Raw genomic sequence first — 26,885 nt, 5'->3', positions numbered from 1 at the left:
AAATACCAAAAGACGCCACCCCCAAACAAAATTGGAAAACTCTTTGTAAGTTTGAAATTTTTTGTTTGGCCTATACTCCAGAAAGGTGGTATTGTACAAAAACTTGGGTCTTTTAAGTCAGATTCCCTAGACTTATTAATATATGTTCATATTTTTATTTTATTTAGTTTTTATATGTTTAATTTTTAGAAAAACAAAATTACAAAGAAGAAATAAAAAAGAAAACTCACTCCATAGAGAAACACTACTCTAGCTACAAGAAAAAGTGCAAGAGATGAATGCGTGAGTCACATGAAACATGGACTAAGGATCCGACACTTACAACCACTCGCTCCAAAAGAAGGGTCTGGTTACCTTAATGGTGCATTCCCATAACATAAGATTGGAATAGAGTACACCGAAGAATAAAATGAGTCTTTTATAGTCAGATACTAGAGACTTTATCTAATATATATGTATTAAAATGCAGTTTACTATATATCAATAACCGAAAAAGTTGTGGGTCTTTCCATAAATAATTAACACGGAATGCACCATCAAATAGAATCAAGCACCAATATTTCCAATGACGTGGCTTAGTGGAATGGGAAGGAAATCTTATGGATATAGAACCTAATCGAGCATACAGTTTCTTCCTTTTCCTCCTACGAAAGGGATGCCAAGTGAATGAGTGTGAGAAAATAGATGGTTTTGGAAAATACGTGGGATGTAGATAAGTTTTAGAATGATGGAATGGAAAAAATGGTTGGATTCTATGAGGGATTAGCTCAGGTGAATGGTGGTCGGGTGGTGCTCTAGATAGTGTTTGAGAGGGTGGATCATCACAGGCTCTTAGAAACTCATATAATTCCTCATCTAGCTTGGTCGCATCCACATAATTATGGTATTCATCTCCATCTTTGAGGAATTCATCTATCTCGTCTATTGTGAGATTTACTCCATCTCTCATAGGGTCGGAAGGCAGGGTGGAAAATGCTTTCTCTATTTCAGTTATATTCAAGGAGTCAAAATTGTGATCTTTGTCTTCTTTCATAAGAGGGGTATCTACTAGTGTGGGGACGAGATCGTTGGAAGCACTAATGTAATATACAAAACTCTCAATGGACTTCACTTCTCCTTTTACAGGCAAACCTAGTTGTTCCTACTTTTGTCTAAACATTTTAACTTCTACAGAAAGATTTCCAAAAGAAAGAGTCATTGAGCCATCCCGACAATTGATTTGGGCATTGGCGGTTGCCAAGAAAGGATGCCCTAAGATGATGGGAATGGAATTATGAGCAGCTTCTGTGTCGAGAATAACGAAGTCAACGGGGTAGTAAAAATCATAAACTTTAACGAGAATGTTTTCAACTACGCATTTGGGATACTTAATAGAACGATCGGCTAACTGCCATTTTGGTTGGCTGAAGTTTTGTTAGACCTAGTTGTTTATATAAATAAAAAGGGAGTAAGTTAACACTCACCCCTAGGTCTAATAAAGCAGTTGTTATAAAGGTATCATCTAAGGTGCATTATACAGTAGGACGACCAGGGTCCTTGTACTTAACAATTACATTATGTTCAGATAAAAGGGGATACTATTCAGTTAATAAGGCTTCGTGGGGTATGTTGGTTTTCCTCTTCTTGGTGCACAACTCTTTTAGAAGCTTAGCATGTCCAGGTAAACTTTTTATATCATCGAGAAAAGGTAGGTTTATAGTCAGATTTTTAAATACTTCCCTAATTTCATCAAAATTCTCGTCCTTTTTAGACACAACTAGTCTCTGGGGATATGGTGGTTTATCTCTATATTTAGCATAAGGTTCAAAAATATTATTAGTCTTTGCTTTATCTTTAGCCGTTTTCCATCTAGGTGTCCATATTGGAACCTCTACAGGTGTAGGATCATCAATTTTTATGGTGGTATTTAGTAAGGTTGTACCTCTTGGTTGTGGTTGGACTGGAACTTCTACAGTTGTAGGGTCTTCAGTTTCTATGATAGTATTCGGTATGGTTTCATTTTCAGTTTCCATTTGCGGGTGATCTGTAAGCATAATCACTTTGTTATCAACTACTCTCTCTGAACGAAGGGTAGTGACTGCATGTAGCCAAATGTAGGTCCCCTGGGGTTATGTTACCATTACACTGAATGTTTATTTCGAAGGCGGTGTTTGTTGACTTAGGATTAGGCACTGCTTGACCTGGAAACACGCATGTTTGGTTATTATTTGGGTTAGGAGACATGTCAATAACCTTTTGGCACAAAGACTGCATCATTTGCATCGTTTGTTTCATCATATTAGAGTTTTGATCATGCTGATCTTTCATCAAGTTGGAGTTTTGTTGCATAATTTGATTTTGTTTTTCCAACAAGGTCACTACTACTTTGGCTGTAGATGGTTGGACTGGAATTAAGGCTTGTTGAGCGTTCAAGTCTTAATGTTGATAGTTCTAGGTCATGGGCACTAAACCTCTATTTTGGTCACCTAAGTTTCCTTATCCTTGAGGTTGAGTTAACTGGTTGAAAGTTGATGGTTGTGGTGGTGGCTGTGCATAGACAAGAGGACAATAGAAGTCAGAATGCTCAAGACTAAAACAGACATTACAACGAGTAGAGTTAATGTTCACGACTGGAGTAAGTTGTTGTTGAACAGAGAGGGCATCTACCTTTTTAGTGAGGGTATCGATAAGAGTTTTAAGCTAGGGATCATATTTAACCTCAAAAGAAGAAGGAGTGGATAGGAAGATTCATTACCTCCCCAATTGTTGTTCCTCTTAGATTGATATTCTAAGAATTTATAAGCCTCCAAGGCTCCTTTACTAAGAAAACTATCCCCAGTCATGATATCTAGAACCTCCTTATGACGATATAAAAGCCCCTTGAAGAAGGCACGAATAAGCGTGTCTTTCGCAAGATTACGATGCGGGTATTCAATGAGAAGATCAGTGAAACGATTATAGGCCTCTGAAAAGGATTCATGAGGATTCTGGTGGAAGAAATGAATCTTTTGAAGCATTTTATCTGTCTTCAGGGGTGGGTAAAACTGTTCTATGAACAACCAAACAAGATTAGCCCATAAGTCCATAGAGTTTGGCGTTTGGGCAGTTAACCAAGATGTCGCCTTGTCGGCTAGGGTGAATGGAAACACCCTAAGTTTAACTTGATCCAGACTTACACTAGGATGATGGAATCTAGTGAGAACTTGTTCTATCCTACGCATGTGTTGATAAGGCTTCTCGTGGTCTAAACGATGGAAAACCGGTAACAAGTTAAATATATTCGGAGGAATTCAAAAATCCCCCACTAGGTCTTCAAGAACGATGCATGACTTAGGGCCATTGTTTATTGCTTTATAAAAATCAGAGAGAGGAGTCTCTGGTTTTTTAGCCATTAAGGCAGGTGTAGTGTGTGAAATTCTAGATAGGCGTGTAGCATTGCGTCTACAAAAAACAAGCCTGATTATACTAGAATTGAAACTCCTCTGATAGAAGAGGTGAGGAGTGGAAGAAGGAGTACCTGAATGCCTCCTTGCTACACGTATGAATAGCGTCTTGTATACGCAATCTTAGTATATTTTAAGAAATTGGAAGCACTAAATATAAAAATAATTTGAACAAAAGGAGAGCCGATGACTCACCTAGGAAAATCAGGCTTCCTTCAGAAGGGGCGTGGGCGCGCTTGGAAATAGGCTTATAAAGGCGCAGGCGCGCTCTTGCCTAACACGATGTTCAGTACTTTGAGGGCGGGCGCGCTCAAATGATAGGGTTAATATGGTGTGGGTGCACGCTCCAAAAAAATTTAAATTTTTATAGTAGTTTGCTAAGATGTCCAGTAAGTTGCCTGTAAAATTTTAGATCAATCGGAGTTATGAAAGTCCTTCTACTACCCTGCAAAGTTTGTGAAACAATTTTCAGACACAACACAAACAACCAAATGGTTAACCAATCAAAACAAAGCCAAAAATTGCCAAACTTTTATTGGAGAATCCTGATAGATCATGCGTGTTCCTGTAAAACAGTTAGATCAATTAGAGTTCTACAAACTCTCCTTATCGGTTATTGTTCCAGAGATTAAGTGTTGTAAAACTACAGAAACACACTGGAAACAATCCACTAGTTAGGTGGTCAAAACAAATAAAAAACACTTCAAATTTTTACTGTAAACTCCTGACTTATGATAGATACTCCTGTAAAAATCTTAGAATTTTTGGAAGTTCCTAAGTAACCTTACTCAAAAGAGTTTCCCGAAACTTACGGTTTGAAAGTTGAAATGCAGCACTGTAAAGATGGTAATAGTTCACTAGGTAAAACAACTAGGAAAAATCTGAAAATATTCCAATAAATCAACAACACCGTAAAATTATGCCTAAATAATTTCAGAATTTTTTGAAATTTAGAAATACCTTTACCGCAGTGTTCTTCACTGTGAATCCGTAGACACAAGGGAAGGCGAGTGCGCTCGGAACAAGGCAAAATGGAGGGCAGGCGCCCCTGTGCCTAAAACATTGAACAATACCAAAAATGCAAGAAATAAGAAAGAAAAATTAAAAGGGTGGGTGGGTTGAGAATGGGGGATTGCCCCTTGGACTCAACCAATTGAATTCTTGTCCTGAAAGAGTTTAAGATGGCAGCGACGCCATTTAATAAAGACAAATTTATGTAAATCGACTATCTATGCGTAAACACAAATAATCAATCAACTAAATAAGTGCTTAGATCAATATTCCTACTCTCAAATAATAATAAAGTAATATATAAAGAGTCAGGATTCGTTCCACTCCTAAACTACCAAGACATAAATGGAATTCAATTAATCAAACACAAAAAAACAATGGTGAGAGTAATATTATGTTGAGAATTTATACTATGAGGTAATACTATCAATTGATCTTATATTAATATTAACTAAAGTAATTATTTATAAGTGAATCAAATATGGAGAAAACTAGAGAGAGATTGAAATCCATTTTTAATTTCTTAACATGCTAGCATAGATTTGTATAGAAAACCCTAGTCTAGATATTCTCACACAAGGTTAAAATATAAAGACTAGACCTTTAATGACCCCTAATTACTTTATACTATCTCTAGTCATAAACTAATTAGCATGAGGGAAAGTTTGTTCCCATTCTCATGACAAACTCACTATTATCTAGTTTAGGTTAAACTCTTCTTATCTCTAAGTCAAGAAAAATCTAAACTTGAAACCCTAAACAACAAATCTATACTAACAAATCAAGTCTTCTCAAAACTTCATTCAAACTCCCTCTAATGGGAGTTTAGCTTTGATTCATGGGACTATCATGAACATAATAATAAATAGAAGAAGACATCATGAAGAACTATTTTATTAAACATACTTGAATTGAATAAACTAAAGCTTTTATTAAAAAGTTCTAATTGAGGTTACAAACTAAACTAATTAACTAAACCTAACTTAAACTAAAGAAGGGAGTAACCAAGTTTTGTTTAGCCTTAAACCTCTTTATATAGGAGAGGGTTAGGTCTACAATTTCATGTATGGGCTTTGGAGCCATATTTTGGGCCATGAAATCAAGCCCAAAACCTAATTTATATGTCCAAAAAGGGTTTCTCTATACAAAATTACTTCAACATAATTTTCATCCACTTTTACTGCTATGATTGGGTCAAGGCTTAAACCATTAGAAAGATCTTTCCGAGCCGGTCGTTTTGAGATATAGTAGGTCAAATTCCGAGGTTTGAGTCCAAAGATACGACCTGCGAAAGTTCTGTTGACTTTGACTTTTCAGCTTTGACTAGGCTTTAAAAAGGCTTTTTCTCCTTGAAACTTAGGCTTTAACCATAAAACTTCTTAGCAACTAACCTTTGCTCCTTTCTCTTGTTAAACTGACATATTTCTTTACATATTTGACTCCAAGACATGAAATACACAGAAACACGTAAACAATGCTAACTCTTATTTATTATACACATAATTGGTCTAAATATAATATTATTAAGGAGTTAAAACTATAGTTTTGGGCTCTTATTAGTAATCACTGCTAAGATACTTGTACATTGATTTAACTGTGAGTTCACCATTCTTCTCTCCCAACCATCTGATAGTATCGTCATGAACAGTATGATTGAGTGGGATCTTAAGAATTTCGTCTGCCACTGCGGAGATGAATAACTCGTTTATAATATCCAAGTTCCATATCCTAGTTATGGGATCAATAAGATCGGATACAAACTTAAACTGGTTTGGCTTGGGTGGTAGCCCAAAAGGTTTATGGTCACGTATGGTAGGGATCCACGGATCCAACCAAATGTCAATGTTTGCACCATTACTAATATGCCAACACAAGTTTGGCAGGATTTCATTGCGAGCTTTTATAATGTATTTCCAAATTTTGGAGGAATGAGATGAACTTTTTGCTCTGAGAATGGGTGTTCTAGGAGAATACTTTTTGATAAGGCTAGATGCCCAATTCTTTTTAGGTTTTTTGATCAATCTCTAAAAAAGCTTAGCCAGTAAAGCTATGTTGTGGTTTGAGGCAAGTATGATGCCTAGCCCGCCCTGTGATTTAGGTTGACAAACTTTGTTCTAGTAGATGAAATGAGTTTTGTTTGCATTGTTCTCGTTTTGTCCCCAAAAGAAGTTTGCATTCATTGAGTCTAGTTTGGAACATGTGGTAGCCGGTACATCAAATATTGACATAAGATAGGACGGTATGGCTGAAGTGACTGATTTGATGAGAGTGACTTTTCCTGCCTAGGAGAGAATCTTAGCTCTCTAGCCTTCCATCCTTTGAAAAACTCGAGTAGTGACCTCATTGAAGTCTTGTGTACTCCATCTGCTTAATACTAAGGGTGCTCCTAGGTACTTGTCAGAAGTAATGCTTTTGCTAATATTAAGAATCCGTTTCACCAATCTCTGGCGTTTGTGGTGAGTGTTCTTGTTGAAGAAAATGCCAAATTTTTGAAAATTTATTTCCTAGCCAGAGACATTCTTAAAAACATCGAGGATATCTCTTAGCTTGTGAGACTCATCAATATTAGCCTTGCAAAAAATAAAACTATCATCAGCAAATAGCAAGTGAGATATGGGAGTATCTGATTGGCTAATTTTGATCCCATGAAGTTGCTTGTTGATTTCGTCCTTGTCAAGGAGTCTAGATAGAACTTCCACACATATAATGAAAAGGAAAAGTGAAAGAGGATCTTCTTGCCTAATTCCTCGCTCTGGCTTAAAGAGACCAGTAGGAGAACTATTCAACTTAAAAGATAGAGAAGTAGTTGAGATGCACTGTTTAATCCAATTCTTCCATTTCTCGTAGAAGCCTTTGGCTTCTAACGTTTCTAAAAGAAAACTCCATTCAACCCTATCGAAAGCTTTGCTCATATCTAGTTTTATGGCCATACAACCAGCTGCACCTTTCTTTTGCTTGAGAGTCCTGATAATCTCATGGGCAAGAACAATATTGTCAAAGATTTGTCTTCCTTTGACAAAAGCACTTGGAGATGGAGATATGATCTTCTCAAGTAGTGGTTTGAGGCTGTTGAGTTTATGATCCTGAAAATTGGAGTGCATATGGTAAGAGGCCTAATTTTCTCCAACATTTTAATTCTCAGAATCGAATCGCACAATGGTATGCAATGTGATGACAAGAAAAGCAAATGTAACTCCAGTTACAGGGCAACTGTGCAAAACATTGTCAGTGATGGGGGAAATTACCGAGAATATTATATGTATACTAGCAAAATGCACGTGCTCTGCACATGAATGACAAATAAATCTTATTGGAGCGTTCGTGAATATGAACACATGTACAGTTGTAATAGATATACACTCATCCAAAAAAAGGGAAAAATTAATATGTATGACAAATACTTATTTCGATTAAAATTGATAGTTTGGCATAACTTTTCAAACCTCTTTTGTTTGAAAATGTTGTTAATAATGAATCTTATAAAGCAATATAATTGCTGCATATTCATTTCAGATGTGAGTTTGGCATTGAAATAGTTCTACATATTCCAAAAAGAATAGAGGGCTTGTTACCTCAACAGAAGTATCTCATGTTATCTTCAAACCACTTGTTTCTGAAATTATTTCCTTAGTAATATAATCCTCAATATGTGGCTTGTCAAGATGATGTTATGAGTGGACATCTCCTATGTCTGCAACTTCTCTGTTTGTGCTATTCTATTGACTTGAAGTATTACATGTGCCTCCACATGAATCAGTTATCAGACCACCCAATGCTAAAGCAGGATCTTTAAGCACAACATCCTCTAGAAATCCAGCATTGGGAACGTAATAACCTTCTGCAGATTCCCTGTACAAAAGTCCCTCCATAAATAAACCATATACATCTTGGACCAACTTGGAAAAACAATTAATTTTGCTCAAGATACTTTGCGAGTGAATCTCGGTAATGATTGGGTTATTCGCAAAGCATTTCCACACAAACCGGCTTTCAGTGCTTCGGTGCTACTCATAGTGGTCGTCCCGACTTGTCAAATATTCCAGTAGTATTCAACAGACAACTCCACCAAAATAATCATTATTTACATTATAGGGAAGAAATAAGAAAAGAAGTCCATGGAACAATTGCTTACTGCAATTGGAGCTACATTGGTAGGGACTGTTACTGCCCATGGTTGCCCAGCTTGAAAAGGAGGAACTCCTTCAGCAGGTATACTAATACCCAGAAACATCAAATATGCTCCCCCAATGATAAAATGTGATACCTTGCCCCCCTTGAGCATAAAAACTGGCAAGTTTTCAGGCACCTTCCAGAGTGCATAAACTGCAAGTTGAGAATAGGAGTTACAAGGGTGTCAAGCTAAGGCCTAAATGTATGGATAAAAAGCAAACTCCAGAGAGTTGCATGTAATATATATTAGAGAGAGAGAGAGATTGCTATGAAGTATTAGCTAACGATTAAGTCTCCTCTTAATAGGGTAAATGTGCTTCCCTATGAACACTGACTAACAAATGCATTCAAATAAATAATATTATAGCAATAACAATTACAAAGTTAAAAGGTCGTCCAAATCGCTTACACTAAGAATTTTCAAAATATGCTGTGATTTTTGAAATCATTATGGGCCGATTGACAATGTTCATTCCCGCTACACTACTTTCTATTGCAAACAAAAAAGATAACAAAATACAAATAGATACAAAAAAAGATCACCTTTTTGTTGAAATAATTACCAAATTAAGGGATCAATTTCCAACTATATTATTTCCAAACAACTAAGGGTGTCTTTGATAGGTGGGAACTCCCTACGAAACTTCCACATTAATAGGTTAGCTCAAACTCTTGATTTTGTACGAACTTTTCACAACTCAATAGTCTGCAGATTAGAGCTCTTTAGTGGTAAAAGTTGCCCACTAAATATCCATAAGATTTCAGGTTATAAATAAGTGTGCAAATTGTATTCCCACAAATCGAAGTATCAAACACGGCCTATATTATGATACAGAATCATGCACTCATGGTCACTATGTATGATGGTTCTCATCAGTTCTCACTCACCAATTACCACCCCAGTCACTGGCTTTAAGTGTGGATGGTGGGAAGCTATAAAGACTCCTCATAAGCAATCATGCTACCTACTGTTCATGAACAGGTGAAACAATATTGGTGTGATACCTTTTTCATACTCATGGTAGTACTTGTTAGGTGAACTTCGCAGTTCAGCATGCACAGAGCAATAATAGACTACATTTTGCTTTGTGCGCCTTGGTACTTGGTAGCAATTGGAGATGTTACTGTGCAACCTTAAATTCATCTTAATATAGTTTATACCACAATTTGACAATATCCAATCTACAGTAAGAAAATAAGAATGACACAACACCGATTCAAAATTTATGGAAAAAACACAACCGTAATACATACACAATCAATTAACCAAAAAAACCATAATTACTTCTTTGATAAACCAAAAGGAAGCTATTAGAATATTCCAATGTACATTTACTTGAGATGACGAAGAAGAAAAGCTCATATATAGACTACCATCATAGCATGGAACTAAAATGTGGCCACTATATATTATTTATTGAAGTATAGGACTAATATTCCAAATGAAGCATTTACAAAAGATGTACCTCTGGAAAATGCCTGAGGTCCAAGGGCCAACAAAACCTACCGTCTTTAATCAAAATTGCAAAGGGTGTCATTAGGGTCCCATAACAATACTCTTCAAATAAGAGTAATGTTTATCGTGCCTGACATTAAAAAGATAGAGATGGATAGGTATACCTGGAAAGCCCACACAGTTCCCACAAAACCCATAAGAGATCGTCAGATTATGGAGTTGATGCAAGCAGAAGGACTATGGCATTCACCTACAATCAAAAGTATTGATCTGAGACACTATATGTTCAACAACAAAGGATAAAATAAACTAACAAATTGGGGAGTCATTTGACTTAACACATTGGATGTAGCATTGTGAAAGCAAGTTCTAGGAAAAGCGAAACAAAAAAGTTTGATAAAAGTTGTTCTCTCCCTGCTCTTCATCTTGTCACAGATGGAAACCCAACATTGAAAAAATGGGTACTAAACGACCATTAGAAAATGCAAAAACGGAAAACGGAAATTGGATTCTCCATTATGCTGGTTTGCATTTGGAAGATACTTCTTGTATAATAGAACTCCCCAAGTCATAATCTGACATTGATTATGAAAGTTACCTTCAAGGTTGTTCCAAGCCTTCCACACCGTCTTTCACGCACCACTAAGAGCATGCTTTCACTGTAATCTAGTATGGTTTTTCTTTTGGTATCTTGAGTAAATCCCTCTCACACCTGATAGGGTTATAGTTGTTGGGCTGGTCAGTAAGAAGTGGTCAATTATTCTCACCTCAGTTGGGAATTCGAAACATATTAATACATGCGGATATTGTTTCCTACCACTTCTACAATTTTTTTCTTTGACTGTGAGTATGAATAAAATCTTTATTCATCACAAAGAATTTTATAAAGAAGCACGTCGAAAGAAAAGCGCACACCTGAATCTTGATAATCCGCTGTCGAATTACCAAAAATTCCTTTCTTCCTTTCCAACCACAAAATTTGTTTTGTATTCACATGGCTGCAACATGTACGGGTTCATCATGCAATCCCAGTCTATGTTCAACTAACTGCTTTCTTTGGAATGATTGTATCCTATACACTTGATGATGTATCTGGCGGCAGCTTGAGTAGCATTTAAGCAAGATAAGTGAGTCTTTCAAAGAGGCATCGGCACACCAACATCAAAGAATTGTGAAGCATTTTGATTAGGAACTTTATGTGAAGCTTACGCCTCTGTAATATCTGCGGAGTATCATCCTTGGTGTCTTTCATAGTAAGAGATGAAAGATGAATGGTCAAAGAAGATTCGCAAGGTAACGCAATCCCTTTGTGTCCATTCATGTAAGCAAGGTCTGTGTGTGTCCTACGAAAAGAAATTTGGGAGTTGGATCTATTAATTCTCCAGAGCTGCATCTAGAGAGACGAAAAGACAAACCGTCCGCTCCCGAAAAGGAGTTAAAGAGAGAACTATATTATTACAAGAGCAAAAGAGTGTCTTAAATGGTCTTATTTCCACAACAATTCTTGCATCTATCGAAACCTGTTGTACTATGTACTTTAAGCGTATATAGGATTTTTGGTGCACCAAAAAAAACATACCGCCACAAAATGCAGCCCGATTGAAGTGCAATCCATCCATTCACATCACGGAAATTGATATTCACACAAAGCCAGCTATTGTTGGTGCTATATGATCATAGCCAAGAGCACACCGCTAAATGTATCGCCTTGACCTTCTTTATCTAACAAATTGGGGCCTTTACCATCTTCAGTTACTTTTTGAATAAGCCACGAATTCAACTTCTCTTTTAGAAGATGCTCTTTTTCTTTCTATGGGTAAAAGCCACCCATAGTAGTATTTACCACCAGGAACCCTTCATCATCTTCTTTCATCATCAATCTGATACTAGCACTTCCATGAGAATTTTCACCATCAATTTCAACGGAACCAGTATGACAGACAGAACCCAAGGATAATAAATTTTGAAATCGTATATTAAGGAGCATATCACTTGTGCCCACACTATTAGGATCAGTCATCATGAACTCTTGAGTACGGCTGACTCGGAATTGAAATTCTCTCACTTCACTACAAGCCACCCTGTTGGAGCATGTTACGTAAAAAGGGATCCTTCCCACTTTGTGATGTGGAGCATGGCATTGAATAACATTATTTGTTAAACCTCAGCTAGAACTTCCACTTCCCCAAACATGCATGACCATTTATATTTTGCTAAATCTTCTCGACTCTTTAGGAACATTCTGGAAATTAGTACCTGTTTAATAATTTATTAGAAAAATAGTAAAACTCGTATTTAATAATTGTGTTCAAGACATGTAAAGTAAAGTGTGCCATATGAAGCTTAGGCAAAATGCTTTAGCAAAAAACAGACCAACGAAAACAATAATACTTCACCTACCTTGGTTTCTGAGCCTTCATAGACCCAGTTTGGTGAGAAGTCTGTAATACTGATCCACCCATCTCTCCAGCTCTTTGTAATTCTCCTCAAACAAATCTAGACAATTGCAGGATTTTGGTCCAGATTCACCGTCCTTTGCTTGAATCATCTACTGCTACAATTGCATCTTCAATTGGCATCTTCTCACCCTGAAAAATATAGAAACTTAACCACTGAAAATGCCCTTTCTCAAGCACAACATGACAGAGGACTTCCCCAGAGCAAGGAAAAGCAACATAAAAAAACCATCGAGTTTTTCTAGACATTCTATTGTTCAAGGAGGAAAGAGTAAAGCCAAAGCTTGAATTAAGGTCCATAATTTTGTTATATTTTAGTCTTATATGGGACCTCTAATTATCATTCTCTACCTAATACCTAGAAAAGGCTCTGTAGTGGGAAACTCTACACCGAAGCTATAATGTACAACAACAAATGCCGCAAAATTTCAAAATAGGTAAAATAGATAATAATAAACCTAAAAATTAATACTACAATACCAGGCAACTTTACCGCAAAATGGTCTTGAGAAGAATTAAGTGAAAAATCATACAACAATCACAATAATAATAAAAGTAGGCAAAGTCATTCCCAAAGTAGACAAAGTCATTCCCACCTTAGTATAGTCTATCTCCGCAAGTGCTAGTCCTTTTTTGTCATGAGAACCAGATCGAACACGCTTGTTGGGCCTAGTTGTTGGCTCCTCACTGGAATGCAAACTTCCTCCAAGCTACAGTGTAAGGTTCTCATCTTCTTCATCCACTGACTTCTCCACAACCATAGGCTTTATTCCACTATCCCCTTTCTTTTTCTGCGCAGTCTCAATTATTCCAGGCAACGTAGTCCCCAAACTGCCAGAATTCTCAGCTTCAAATACCTTTGCAACAAACCTCACCTTTGTCCCACTCATAAACTTTTGGATCCCAATTACCATTTGGGCTTTGATACCACTGTTGTTGTTGCTGGTTAAGGAAATTAGAATTTTGCCATGGTAAATCTCGCTTTTTCGCCATCATTGGTGGTTCACGGTATCGACCAGCAAGTGGCTGGTGAACATAAATTGGATGAGCTACTTGTGCACCCATTTCTTCCATTTTCTTAAACAATTTCTTCTATTGATTTCAAATTGCTACCTAAATGTACCAAAAGAACAAACACCAACAAAAAACTAATAAATAATATTGAACATGAAAAGAATGAACAGCAAATTTATTAGGAAAAGACTACAAAATGAATAAATTTCCACTTTTTTCGCAATAATTTGTTTTCCACAAGATAAATTTCTGACTTCTAGCAATCACACCAAGATCAAATCCCAAAAAAATCGACACTTCGAAACATATTCAATAACATTTCTCACTCAAAACCTTAACAACTTCATAAAACAATATCTTTATTCAAAAGAGAAAACAGTTTCTATACCTTTAACCAGCTTCACAAATCTCAAATAAACAGACTTTGCTTCATTTCTTCTACTTATAACTCAATATCACATCCATAAATAAACAAACTTTATCCTCAAACAAAAAGTTTACTTAAATTCCATCTCAATGTAAATCCTATTGGTCATTAAACGCTTTACTTAAAACATTCAATCTTCTCTCATTGTCAACATAATCGGTGTAATTGAGAGTTTTTTTATTTGGAGTCGGGAGAGAGCTGTGGGGAGATTTGAGGATAAACAACACTTTAAAAGTATATACTCTATCTTGAATTTACCTGGTACAACTCCCTCTTCAACAGCCGCTCTGGTTGCATTTAGTGCATCAGTAACTCTATCCTTTTTCTCCCCGACTTCAGTTTCGCTAGCACCTCCAATCTACAAGAAAACTCACGCCAAGCACTCATCAGCTTCCCATACCACATATAATATTTCTATAATATTTCAATAGGCAAATCAGATTGTAGTCATCTGGCTATTTTGGAAATTATTTGCAAATACAAAAAATCGACACCATTATCACCATTAAGAAAAAAGAAGCAATTTATTGAAAATTAGGACCAAACCTTTAAAACATCAACACCACCAGAAAGCTTTGCAAGTTTCTCTTGCAACTTCTCCTTTTCATAATCAGAAGTGCTTGATTCCACAACAGACCTTAGCTGTTACAAGAATGAAACATGTTACTATTCCTTAACAATTCACACTATTTAATAGATTCAAGCAATCACTTGTCTCATAAATTGACTAAAGTTGTAAGATGTTTGATTAGAGTGTTGGAACATAAAGGATTTCATTGTAACGAGAAAAAAAAATATGAGAAACAGAAGAGATGAGAGAGAAGGGAAAAGAATCGCTTCGTATTCTCTCGTTAGACTTTTCCTTTTTCTTAACGTCTTATTAAATAACCCAATCATTGCTAATTAAATGCCATTTATAGTAAGGCGTACAATTCAAAATAACGTGGAATTGGTTTTTTAATATACTGCTACATGAAAAGACTGATTGCTCTTATTCAAAGGTGTTAAGCAAAAAATTTATTTAAGGACAATATCGGTACTGAAAATTTATAAAGACATAAAAAGACAAAATAGTCCTCATTAATAAATATTTAGGCATTTGATTTTATTATTTATCAAGGGGTATTATGCGTAAGAAAAAGACCCGAATGAATTTAAGAGGCCACGATCATTATAGGATATACTACTAGTAGAGATATATGAGCAAATGGATGTACTATGGGAAACAAATATTAGAGCTATGAACTAGAAGCCTATGTTGGACAACAAGTTAAGCTTGTTTGATCGGGGGAATGGAGAACAACTTCTCAATATCGCAACTATATGCCATAAAGTTACTCCTATTGGTTACCCAAGTACGCATGAATATTTTGCTTGGCTTGTTCTTAAATTAACACCAGTAAAATATAAGAAGATCATTATTGAGTAGTTTAGCTGGTTACCAAAAAAATAAATAAAAACTGAGTAGTTTGGCTGGTTAATAATGAATCTTTGACTTAATTAATACAAGGCAAACTATCTACATTCACGAATTTAAATTGACCAGTTTAGTTTTTCTTTCTTTTCTTTTTATTTTCTTTTCTCAGTCCTTTGGTTGATTCGTATTTTTTATTTATAATATTAATATTAAGAGCTTTATACCAACATTTGATTTTGACCAAATCTTCAAATTGATTCAAATTAGTTTAACATGGTTTTAGGAAGAGAATCAAATTCCTACCAAAGTGAGAATCCAAATCTTATTAAAATTTTAATTCTCATCGGGTGATCTTGGACATACCCAACAAAACACTCCCATACCCCAATTTTAAAATAAATAAATAAAATGATTTTAGACATATCTAACTTCCTAAATTATTCTTCTTTTTTATTAGGCGTATCCAAGATATTTATTAACTAAAACAAGTCATTTACTCTACGTGATTCAATTGTAAATAAAAAGACGCATTTTTTTTTCCCTTTTTGATAGCATTTCAGTAGCAAAGACATCTTGCTTAACCATAATGTTTCATTACTTGCTGCTGAGATCTCTTCTGTTCAAACAAACACTTATGCCTGGTCATCCAAATTTGCACCATGAGATAAACCACCGCAACATTCCAAAGATCTTGAATAATGCTACTTAGATTTTTAGTGAGTCACCAACTCACTAAGGCCAAAGCTTCTAGTCTGACGGCATCAAATAGGTAAGCTAACCGGCCACCTCCATAGTTCCTGCACCTTCGAACAATTCCATAGCATGTCATCCACTGTCTCTCCCTCTTCTTTAATTTGAAAATTGAAAAGCCTCTAAAGTAACAGCCACTTTGACCAAGTAGTAGCCTGTTGAGTGTTGAAAAGCCTCTAAGCTCTGTTGCTTCCTCCTTTTTGATTGCCCGCTTCCTCTTTGATTGCTTGTTGTGCACTACAGATGATGTGTTTGGTATGAACCAGATTGGGGGTGGCATAACTAAGAGAGTTTCACTTGGATAAAGAAATTTGTTAATAGTGTCGTCTTCTAAATTGTATATGCCCATATCCTGCCTTCCAAATCCTTGTTCACGAAAATAACTCCAAAAGTCGTCCGTGAAGTAGATGCAATTTCTCTTACACCCCAAGAAATGGCTGGACATAATAGAAAACGAACTGTTGTATCCCAAGAATAGAGCACGATCTCCAAGGCTTTGAATTTCAACCCACTTATTAGGACTTCCAAAATTCAACTTATAGACTTTGAATCCAACCGTTTTATGAGGTGATTTTTGTTCTCGTTCTGCAAGTATATACCTGTGTTTGAAAGGCAAGGCTCGTAAGGGATTTTTCTTTTTTCTTTTTTCTTTTTCTCTTTTTGTGTAGAAGATATAGCGAGAGAGGGATGAAGAAGAATGGGCGAAAAAAACTTTTACTAAAAAATGGTAGCAAATAGATGTGGGTCGTTATTTTGTTTTTTGTTTTTGTTTTTATTATTTTGCCCACTGTTTTTATTGGAAATACCCTAAATTATTTGGAAGATATTATTAGATTTAAACAGTTATTGGGATATGACAAAAACTTATGTTAGTTATGGGGTACGAGAGTGTTTTTATGGGTATGTCCAAAATCACCCTTCTCATCAGTTATTTGCAACCAAAACCCATTAATTTTAGCTAAGATTATAATTCTCAAAGGTTGCCAAACGTATTCTTACAAACATAAGAGATTATTTTTGCATTACATATTGGGGGACTCTAGCTAGAGGCCAGTCATTTATGAGAATCGAGATACACGCCATTATGTATTCAATATGAATCAACGGTATCCAATTAGCCAGCTGGAGAGTACTTTAAAAGAATCAGGGTAGAATATTTTCCCAAACATCGCTAACAACTTGAGCTTTATTAGTCTCATGACCAAACACCCGATTTTGTGGACAAATACAAGGAGTCAAGGATTATGTGGATAAACGTTCTTCTTTTTCCCAAAAACTGTTTTGACCTTTTCTGGATTTGAATCACACATGTACTCTTGTATGGATCTGCCAAGTCACACATTAATTATTAGTCCTATTTAGCTAATATGATCTCAAAATGGCAGGCTGCCAAAAAACCCTACTTTAATGACATCACATCAGTAAACCAGTTGTAGAAAGTCCAAACAAAAACCCAAAACCGTAATTAGCTAAAAAATCTCGTTTGTCGGACGGATCAATATTTATCCTTTTCCTTTCCTTTTAACTCTAGTTAACTTCTAACCACAGTCTACTAACCATATTATCTTTCTCACGATTTCTACATTTTCAATTTCTCGTGCTATATAAAAAAAAAAAAAAAAAAAACAACTTAATTACCCTCATTAAATAACCTCTTAAAAAAAATAAAAAAATCTGATATTTTTGTTCTAAAAAGAGTGAAAGCAAAGAAAAAGTGAGTTGAGTTGTTTTTGTTTTTCATTCAGATCTGAAGTGAGAGAAACAAAAAGAAAAAAGTGATATGAAGTTTCCAGTACTTGTCTCAAAACAAAAAAAGATTGAAACTTTATTATTATTATTAGTAGAGAAGAGAAAATAGGAGTGGTAGTGAGAGATAAACAAGTTGACTTTAACTTTCAAGGATTTCAAGACTAGTAATAAACTAACTAGCTTTACTGAACTGGGTGTCAAGAAATTTCAGTTTTTTTAGGTGGAAAGAAGGGGAAGATGGAAGATGGGGTGTTTTTGTAATGGTTTAGAACTTCATTTATAGTTTAAAGATTGTGTCTTTTCAGTGTTAAATGTGAGACAGAAGCTGGAAAGGCTATATTTCAAGTTCAAGTGTTTAAAAAGAGAAAGCTTTCTGGGGTTCTTTGCTGTCGGTGGCATTTTTTTTATTAAGGTAAGAAGAAGAGATTTGTTGTTCAATGGACTCTTTGTCTGTTTTGTTGTTTTTAAGGATTCTTTTTTATTAGGACTCTTTATTTATCTATACATACCATGTCTTATTGTTTTTTGTTTCCAGCATCAGACATAGGGGTTTGTTGTGTGTTGATTATTACTAGTGTTACATGATCAACTTTACTACTGATTCTACTGTCAAAGACACTATGACTGAGAAGTATTTGGATTCACAACTATGGCATGCTTGTGCTGGAGGGATGGTTCAGATGCCGCAAGTAAACTCGAAAGTGTTTTACTTCCCTCAGGGACATGCTGAACATGCCCATGGCAATGCTGAGTTTGGGCATTTTCCTAGAATTCCAGCTTGTGTTCTGTGTCGCGTTGTTGCCGTGAATTTTAAGGCGGATCCTGAGACGGACGAGGTTTATGCAAAGATGAGATTACTTCCAGTGAATAATAACGAACCTGACTGTGATCAAGATGTGGGTCTTGGAAATACTGGATTGGAAGTCGCAGATAAGCCAGCATCCTTTGCAAAGACTTTGACACAGTCAGATGCAAACAATGGGGGAGGGTTTTCTGTCCCTCGTTACTGTGCAGAGACGATCTTTCCGCGTTTGGACTATTCTGCAGACCCTCCAGTCCAAACGGTCCTTGCCAAGGATGTTCACGGTGAGATTTGGAAATTCCGGCATATCTATAGGGGGACTCCTCGCCGTCATCTGTTGACAACAGGATGGAGTACTTTTGTGAACAATAAGAAGCTAGTTGCTGGGGACTCTATTGTTTTTCTGAGAACAGAAAATGGAGATCTTTGTGTTGGAATTAGGCGAGCAAAGCGAGGGATTGGTGGTGGACCAGAATCGCCATCTGGGTGGAATCCAGCTGCTGGTAACTGTGTCTCACCTTACGGAGGATATTCTGCCTTCTTGAGGGAAGATGAAAATAAGCTTATGAGAAATGGAAATTGTGGGAATGCAAACTCTGGTGGTGGTTTGAGGGGTAAGCCGAAAGTGAGGCCCGAGTCAGTTATTGAAGCTGCAACCCTTGCCGCAAATGGGCAACCCTTTGAAGTTGTTTACTATCCTCGAGCAAGTACTCCAGAGTTTTGTGTGAAAGCTTCATCTGTAGTGGATGCAACCAGGATCCAGTGGACTTCCGGAATGAGGTTCAAGATGGCATTTGAAACTGAGGATTCATCACGGATAAGCTGGTTCATGGGAACAGTATCATCTGTTCAGGTTGCCGACCCCATTCGTTGGCCTGGGTCACCATGGAGACTTCTCCAGGTAACTCTCATATATATTTACCGGATATGTCTATGCGAACTTTAAATCCTTGTGTATATGAATGATTGAGAAAATGGTATTGTGTCCGAATTTTCTTTTTCGCTACATTAGTAACTAAGTTGAAAAGTTTGTACCTTTAAAGTATATGGATTGAGATGTAAATTAGTAACTAAGTTGAAAAGTTTGTACCTTAAAGGTATATGGATTGAGATGTAAATAAATTTTAAGGAAATTATGAACTCCCTCAAATTATCAGGACATGGCTTTTCAGTTGTCTCTAGGTTTGTTGTCGTTTCATTGATGCGTGCTGGTGTGTAATTAGCTATATGTAACTATGTGGTTTTATATATGGTAGAGATCCAGTCATGGTTACTCGATGGTTATCTTCCAAGCAGAGTATGCTCATGCATAAGTGATGAAACTACCATACGCCCACTACTTACACCAAATCTGCCGCTAGTTACCTGTGTTTGGGCACTAAAAGTAACTTAATTTATTTACGGACTTGTTGTTTTAAATTGTTTGAAAGGAAAATAAATTTGGTACTCTGAGCTGATCTTATGCGGTATCTGTATTTTGTTATTCACACATCTTTGTTATACTGTATTGTAGGTGACATGGGATGAGCCTGATTTATTACAAAATGTGAAACGTGTCAGCCCATGGCTAGTTGAGTTGGTTTCAAACATGCCCGCCATCCATTTACCATTCTCGCCGCCAAGGAAAAAGTTGCGGATCCCACAACATCCAGATTTCCCGTTTGACGGTCAATTCTCAACACATTCACTCTCGAGCAACCCCCTCGGACCCGGCAGTTTCATGTGTTGTGTATCAGACGACACTCCTGCAGGCATACAGGGAGCCAGGCATGCTCAATTTAGTTCACCTTTTTCAGATCTCCACCTCAACAGACTGCAGTCGGGTCTGTTTCAGGCCGGTATTCAGCAGCGAGTTCATCATTCAGCTCCACCCTCTGCAATTTCCAGCGGCATTACCATGGGAAACCAAAACAGTGATGAGGATGTGTCTTGCTTGCTAACCATGGGGTGTGCTACTCAGAATTCAAAGAAATCTGAGGACCGAAAAACACCCCAACTTGTGCTCTTCGGTCAACCCATTCTAACTGAGCAGCAGATCTCTCTTAGCTGCTCTGGTGGTCCAGTTTCACCAGTTCTTACTGGAAACAGTTCATCTGATGGAAATCTGGAGAAGACGACAAACTTGTCTGATGGCTCTGGATCCGCACTCCATCAGCATGGTCCACCAGAGAACTCATCCCCCGAAGGTTTTCCATGGTACAAGGATCGCCACGCAAGTGAAGCTGGTCTGGAAACTGGCCACTGTAAAGTTTTTCTGGAATCAGAGGATGTTGGAAGGACCCTGGATCTTTCAGTCCTTGGGTCGTACGAAGAGCTTTACAGTAAGTTAGCTAACATGTTTGGTATAGAAAGATCAGAGATGCTCAGCCGTGTGCTCTACCGGGATGCAAATGGTGCAGTTAAGTACACTGGAGATGAACCTTTTAGGTAAGGTGTCAGTTTTATTTGCAATATATTGTTTATGTTTCTGTGAATTCAATATCAGAAGCCGCATTTCTACTGTGAATCTGCATTCTCAACTCAGACAAGGTTATTTCACTTGTATCATTGCAGCGAGTTCGCGAAAACCGCAAAAAGACTGACGATTCTAATGGATTCAGGCAGTGATAACAAAGGAAGGTAGTGAAAGAAAGCTCAATTGTTTAAATGTAAAGTTGAATTATTCAGTACTCTGTACTGGATCATTCTTCTTCCTAGAGTAGTGGGACAAACCGTTTGATTCATTTTTGAATGTCTGAGGTTGTCTCTTAGGGTAGTTCTGTTATGAAATTTCTAATGAAAGTCGAACTTTGAACTACTGCAATTTGAATTTGGCTATGTCATTGGCCATTTTATTCGAAGAATCCATCCAAATACGAGTCATTAAATATTTTGCAGGAGGTTGATCACAAGGTTGCAGACCGAGGGAAGTGGATTCAACTCTTCTTTTAAGAGGGGGCCTGTAAGCATTGTTGCTTAAGATGAGAAAGATTACTTTGTTATGGATTCCTTTTAATTTTTGTGGCCTAATATAGAATTCCAATATGTTATATTATGAAACTCAGTATATACCGCACTCTGCTAGAATTGTTTCTGTTTTTTCTCTTTTCTAATGGACACCTCACGCTTAGCACATGCATGTTTTGGAGTGAGGGAGAAAATCAACCTAGTTTTGGTTTCTTTTAATTGGTGAAAAGGGAACGTGTACGGCTCGGGCTTCGGAGCCTTCAGTGCACATCATTACTTGTGTGATTGTATGGTATTAGAGTTGGTATCCTATAGTGGTAGAGTTGGTACCTGGTGTGAGTAGGTGAATTGAGGTATTGATTTGACACATTACATAGAAGATTGAATTGAGGTATTGGTGCTTATTATGAAGCAGAAGATTTAAATGTGCTCGAGGTAGGTTGGGATTGGTTATGTTCTGGTGTTGAATTCACTTCCTGCGATAGCAGGTGAAATCCCTTCACATATTCGTAGGTTGGGATAGTGGTAGCCAAGTTTTCACTAAATGTGCCTGTCTCTTTGATAATGAAATTGCAATCAAGTATTGTTACTTCGAATTCTTAGTTGATATGAATACTCAGATATGGGAGTCCAAATTAGCCACATTACACATTGTTTCAAGTGGTGGTACCCATCAGGAAATAAAAAGAAGACAGTATATTAAAGAACTCCTTTTCCGCCACCACTATCGTTGCTAAACCAACGTCTTCAATAGCACATCCTGTACTACCATTTTCATATTTCAGTACCACCATCACCACTATCATTGACATTTCACCATCTTCTTAAGGCCATGAATCACCTCCACCACTGTCCCAATGATACCATCATCACCATTCACCACGATGACGGACACCATCTTCAGTACCACTGCCACTCCATAGATGCTCTATTATAAATGTGGCCGAGCCATTTCAAAGTAGTACAACTGAGGGAGTAAAGCTTAACAAATAAATTATGAATAAAATTGTTAATTAAGTCTACTGACAGATGAGAATTAACATGGACAACGAAGGAAACGAGTACGGAATGATCTCTAAGGATTGCAATGTGTGCCTGCTCTTCAGTGAGCTAGAGACAAACTGTTTGGGGATTGTTAATCTAAAATTAATTTAATTCCATTTTCAGTAGAAGATAACAATATAATAAACATGGTCACACGGGCACAAGCTCACTATCCGACAAAATGAAGGAGAAAGTAAAAACAACCCAACAAAGGAACATACAAAGATAACAAAAGTCAGAAACAAACCAGCAGCTAGGGGTAGTGAACACGTGAGTGGATCCCACTAAAAATCAATAGTCACGTGACACGTCATCTGGTGTCCAAATGTTGCGCCGTTTTGATGGCCGGGCTATTTTGTTGGGTTGACTACGCCCACCCAACAACCAATGCGTCTTTTCCCCCAAAAGACAAGAAAATTATTCAATCTTGTGCTCTTTTTTTCTTCGATAAACAATCTCGTGCTCTTTAATTTTGTTTAGTGGCTAGAATCACCACTCACTGCTTTGATGAAAATGATTTTTTTTTAGTTTCTAATAGGCCTCATGAAATACGCCAAATCAACCTTTCAGTGTGTACATTTTTATCTTAAGATACATTTGACGTGTGTAGGAATCAATTATAATCCGTTTCTGATGGTTAATTAGATGTAGGCACCATTTAATCCACCTCAGAATAAATCATCTTTGCACTAAAAATTCTCTATTGCAAAACACTAAAACAGTGCATATACTGAGCAGAACCGCAAACCAGTTGATATGGATACGCGTGGTAAGGGTAACATTTGTTTTAGGTTGCATGACACCGAACAAAATGTCTAAAGCCCATGTTCTTAAAGCCCTTACCATGTGTTGACGTTAAAGTTGCATAAAACGATCTAACCCGATCAAAATCCTAAAAATCGTCTAACTGTGATCCCAAAGCACACTCCAACCCTGTATTAGAAGTGTCTCAACTCTGAGGTAGTGACTCTCTTCTTCTCGTCTAGAGCTCTAGTAAGATATACATTGATTGATGAAGGGGAGGGACAAAATACAACTTATAGTCTTCCAATGGTGTTCCCCTAGAAAGGCTAGAAGTTGCTTAAGAACTCTCTCACTTGTCCTACCTTCATGATCTAAAATGTTGCTGTCCTTAAATGTTAAGAACATTGAAAAATAAGGGCTTCTACCGATTTGTATGCTACTTTTTTCCTTTTTTTTAATAAGTAATTTATATGCTACAAAGTACAAACAAATATGGTTAGAACATAAGAAGAAAAACAAAGAGAGAAGTTAATGGTTTGGTCAATCAATGTAAATCAAAAGCCCTATTTGGTACAAGAGCTCTTGGTGCCATATCTATTCATCACTCCCACCATCCCTAATTATAAGCCAAATGGATTAATGGGTAAACCCGGCATTGATTACTTGTGAGTTGTGTGACAGTACGAACCCATGAGAGATGCATGTGGTACCCACCAAAACTTCTGCGCTGGTTTTGCTTTAACCATGTTGCAAGTTGTCGCGCAATAAACACCAAAATCTCTTTCAATTTCATTTTCTCGTGATATGGTTTACTTAACTTACTAGAAAATAGTGAAATGGTAAATCTCACCAGAAAAACAAAGTCAAGGATTCAACTGGTCAAAATAAAGGAGGAGCAAAGGACAACAAAACACCTTTCCAAGGCCCTATCTTTTTCCTTGCCCTTGTTTTCAGTTCCAACAAATCCTAAAGACCTAAACAATATATGAATTTTTTATAAAAAAATGTGACGCAAATAAACTACAGAGAAACATGTTTCTCTCCTACCAATCTCAACACAATTTCTAATCTTTCTTGGAGTAACCAACTTGATTTTTTAACTTCAACAAATGATTCAACTTCCAGTTTAGAGATCCGATGTTTGAATAGAAAATGTAGTTTGTTTTACGTACAAAATAAATTTTGTGCACGTTTTTGTGATTAATAAGAAGATCAACCCGTGTGACACTTTTATCGCAGTAAGATCCGGCAAATGGTCTGCCGCAATACTTGTGTAAAACATCATGCAATTTATATCCAACACCTGCAAGTGGAGTCCACTGATCTGGCAAATATTTCACAAATGTATAATTATCATTACCAAAGATCAAAATTCACTAGGACTGGGAGATAAGATCACACTAATAAAATATTTCTGTCATTTATTATTCAGAAGAATTGGCCATGTTATTGGTTTCTTAGTTCGAAAGTTAAGTTTAATGTGAAACAATACATGCATCAAGGTTCAATTAAGGTGCTTATAATGGCAAAGTCCTTGAACTAAGGACATCACTTAGGGGAATGCAAGGCTTTGCTGACCTAAAGACTACACTCACAAAGAGAGAGACTTCATTAAGATGCTAAATTTGAGGCATTGGGAGAGACAAGTTGTCTATGGCGTTGAGTTTTAGCTGTGCACCAACACAATATTACCAAGATCCAAGAATGCCCAACGTAAATTGCAAGCCAAAAGTCAACCTCGAATTCAGCTTTCCAAATTTGATAGGATCAAAGTTTTACTTTATTTATTTCACCAAAACTAAGTTAATTGTATCGTTGTTGAAACATGTTCCTGGTCTGATCCAAGTATCTGTCAAACAGGATCTTAAACCAAAACCTAAAATTCCAGAAAATAACAACTCTTGATCATCCTGAAAACCATCTTTTACCAAGTACAATATCAGTACGTGTTTAGTTCACAAATAAATAAAAAAATGTAATTCAAAAACAGCAAAAGATTCCTAGGAAAATTATACAAGAAAATGAATACTGTATAGAAACATATTAGCTCATTAGATAGAAAATATTATTTTGATAATAAAATACAACGCTATGTAAACATTTCAGGGGCAGACCTAGGGGGCTGCAGTCCACCCCAACTTTGCCAAATAAAAAAAAAATAGTAGTGTTAATACAATAGAATTTAACCCCCAAAAAAACAGTAGTGTGAATTACCGTGAGCAGCCCACCTCGAGGGACAATCCTGGATCCGCCCCTGAAACACTTCACACAAAAAAAGATCTTCTACTGGTTAGAACTTTGGGTAGCTGGAAATCCTGGAATGTGATAATATTTAGCTATTGATTCCTAACTAAAATTAGGTCCTCAATTCCGTTGTGGTTTGTCGGAGGGATAGTTCAACAGTTAATTGACAATTGAATTTACCACACGTTACAAAATGCAAGATGAAAATGAGATGCACGGTGGATTGCAAAACTAAAAAGATTGATTGGACATTGGAGTCTACTTTGTATATGCATTTAAGCAAGGGATCCCTTACGCAATCGGGTTGAGTCGGTTTTTTAGGGTTTGTCGTTTATATGTAAGCCTGGTAGCACGCATCTAATAACGACATACATTCGAGTGACGCATAAATTGGTCCATCCAAACGTGCGGGTGGACCCGACAAAAATTCAAGTGATGTATAAAGAAGTGACACGTAGTTGCTGTCAAGTCAAATAAATCCTTAACTGTGATTACATAGCTACGACGCGGACGTGCAAGGTAACGCACGAGTTGATACTTAAGTGCTGGCAAAGAAATGGTATGCATGGCCTCAAAAAAGCCTTCCATTTAAGCAAGAGTAAGTCAAAAGAAGTAACTAATATATCATGCTTAATATTTAAGATGGGTTGGGCCATGACATAGGGTTTTGATCAATATCCGACCCAATCCAGATCCCTTTGCCAGGTTTGAATATGAAAGTATGAAACACATACGGGTTTCAAATCTTTGATCTGAAACCTGAAATATCCAAATTATTATGCATATAGTCAAGAATTTCTATAATTAGGCTTGTTTGATTGCTCGCAAAATTTATTAAGAAAATACATTATTTAGCTACATATGAGAGACGACAGTGAGAGCTTTCTCTTTATCTGGACATTTAACAAGCGTCGGTCTTATTTAGGCAATTGGAGACCTTGACAGTTATTCTTTTCGCGACCGACATAACTAATCTACGTGCCTCAAAGCACTTGTGTATCTGAGGTCTGACATAGCATTTAAAAGATGGGCCAACAATTCAAAAACCCATGGCCCCAAAAAGTTGATACGAATACATCCAAGCCTTCAGTCGTCCATTGATTCACTCCTTCAGACTTTCAGAGAGTGATAACGAGGAAAACTAATGGCCGGAAAGCTTAAATTATTTTTTTTTAAGTTGCACCATGCAAACCGGATATGTATGTGTAAATGCATGTGAGACATTCAGTAGTC

The 26,885-nt window shown here is 36.7% G+C and overlaps 1 protein-coding gene, 1 long non-coding RNA gene and 1 pseudogene across 4 annotated transcripts; 1 reads left to right on the top strand and 2 right to left on the bottom strand.

Moving 5' to 3' along the window:
• Nucleotides 1–7,074: 7,074 nt before the first annotated feature.
• On the bottom strand, nucleotides 7,075–8,180 carry LOC147482169 (uncharacterized). The gene is made up of 2 exons (XR_015204653.1): nucleotides 8,006–8,180; nucleotides 7,075–7,516 (listed from the first exon to the last, which is right to left on the bottom strand). It is a non-coding gene; the product is annotated as an uncharacterized LOC147482169 (long non-coding RNA).
• A 212-nt stretch (nucleotides 8,181–8,392) lies between these two features.
• On the bottom strand, nucleotides 8,393–12,521 carry LOC147482168 (calmodulin-binding transcription activator 3-like; annotated as a pseudogene). Its single transcript, XR_015205488.1, has 7 exons — nucleotides 12,460–12,521; nucleotides 11,879–12,301; nucleotides 11,639–11,848; nucleotides 11,253–11,402; nucleotides 10,975–11,161; nucleotides 10,224–10,309; nucleotides 8,393–8,756 (listed from the first exon to the last, which is right to left on the bottom strand). The product of XR_015205488.1 is annotated as a calmodulin-binding transcription activator 3-like (transcript).
• Nucleotides 12,522–17,755: 5,234 nt separating this feature from the next.
• Nucleotides 17,756–21,786, top strand: LOC147482167 (auxin response factor 18-like). Of its 2 annotated transcripts, XM_086577376.1 has the most exons (5): nucleotides 17,756–18,284; nucleotides 18,408–19,575; nucleotides 20,188–21,101; nucleotides 21,228–21,293; nucleotides 21,552–21,786. In XM_086577376.1, the coding sequence occupies exons 2-5, from the start codon at nucleotides 18,454–18,456 to the stop codon at nucleotides 21,631–21,633; spliced, it is 2,184 nt and encodes a 727-aa protein (XP_086433502.1). In that variant the 5' UTR covers nucleotides 17,756–18,284; nucleotides 18,408–18,453; the 3' UTR covers nucleotides 21,634–21,786. The 2 variants fall into 2 exon arrangements, with proteins under 2 accessions (XP_086433502.1, XP_086433503.1); XM_086577377.1 differs by lacking the exons at nucleotides 21,228–21,293; nucleotides 21,552–21,786 and having other exon boundaries at nucleotides 18,144–18,284; nucleotides 20,188–21,105.
• The last annotated feature ends 5,099 nt before the right edge of the window (nucleotides 21,787–26,885 follow it).

This window comes from Coptis chinensis, chromosome 8, assembly GCF_015680905.1.
Source record: "Coptis chinensis isolate HL-2020 chromosome 8, ASM1568090v1, whole genome shotgun sequence".
Lineage (NCBI taxonomy): Eukaryota > Viridiplantae > Streptophyta > Magnoliopsida > Ranunculales > Ranunculaceae > Coptis > Coptis chinensis.
The sequence above is the reverse complement of the archived record's forward strand: the minus strand, read 5'-3'. Positions and strand labels throughout refer to the sequence as shown.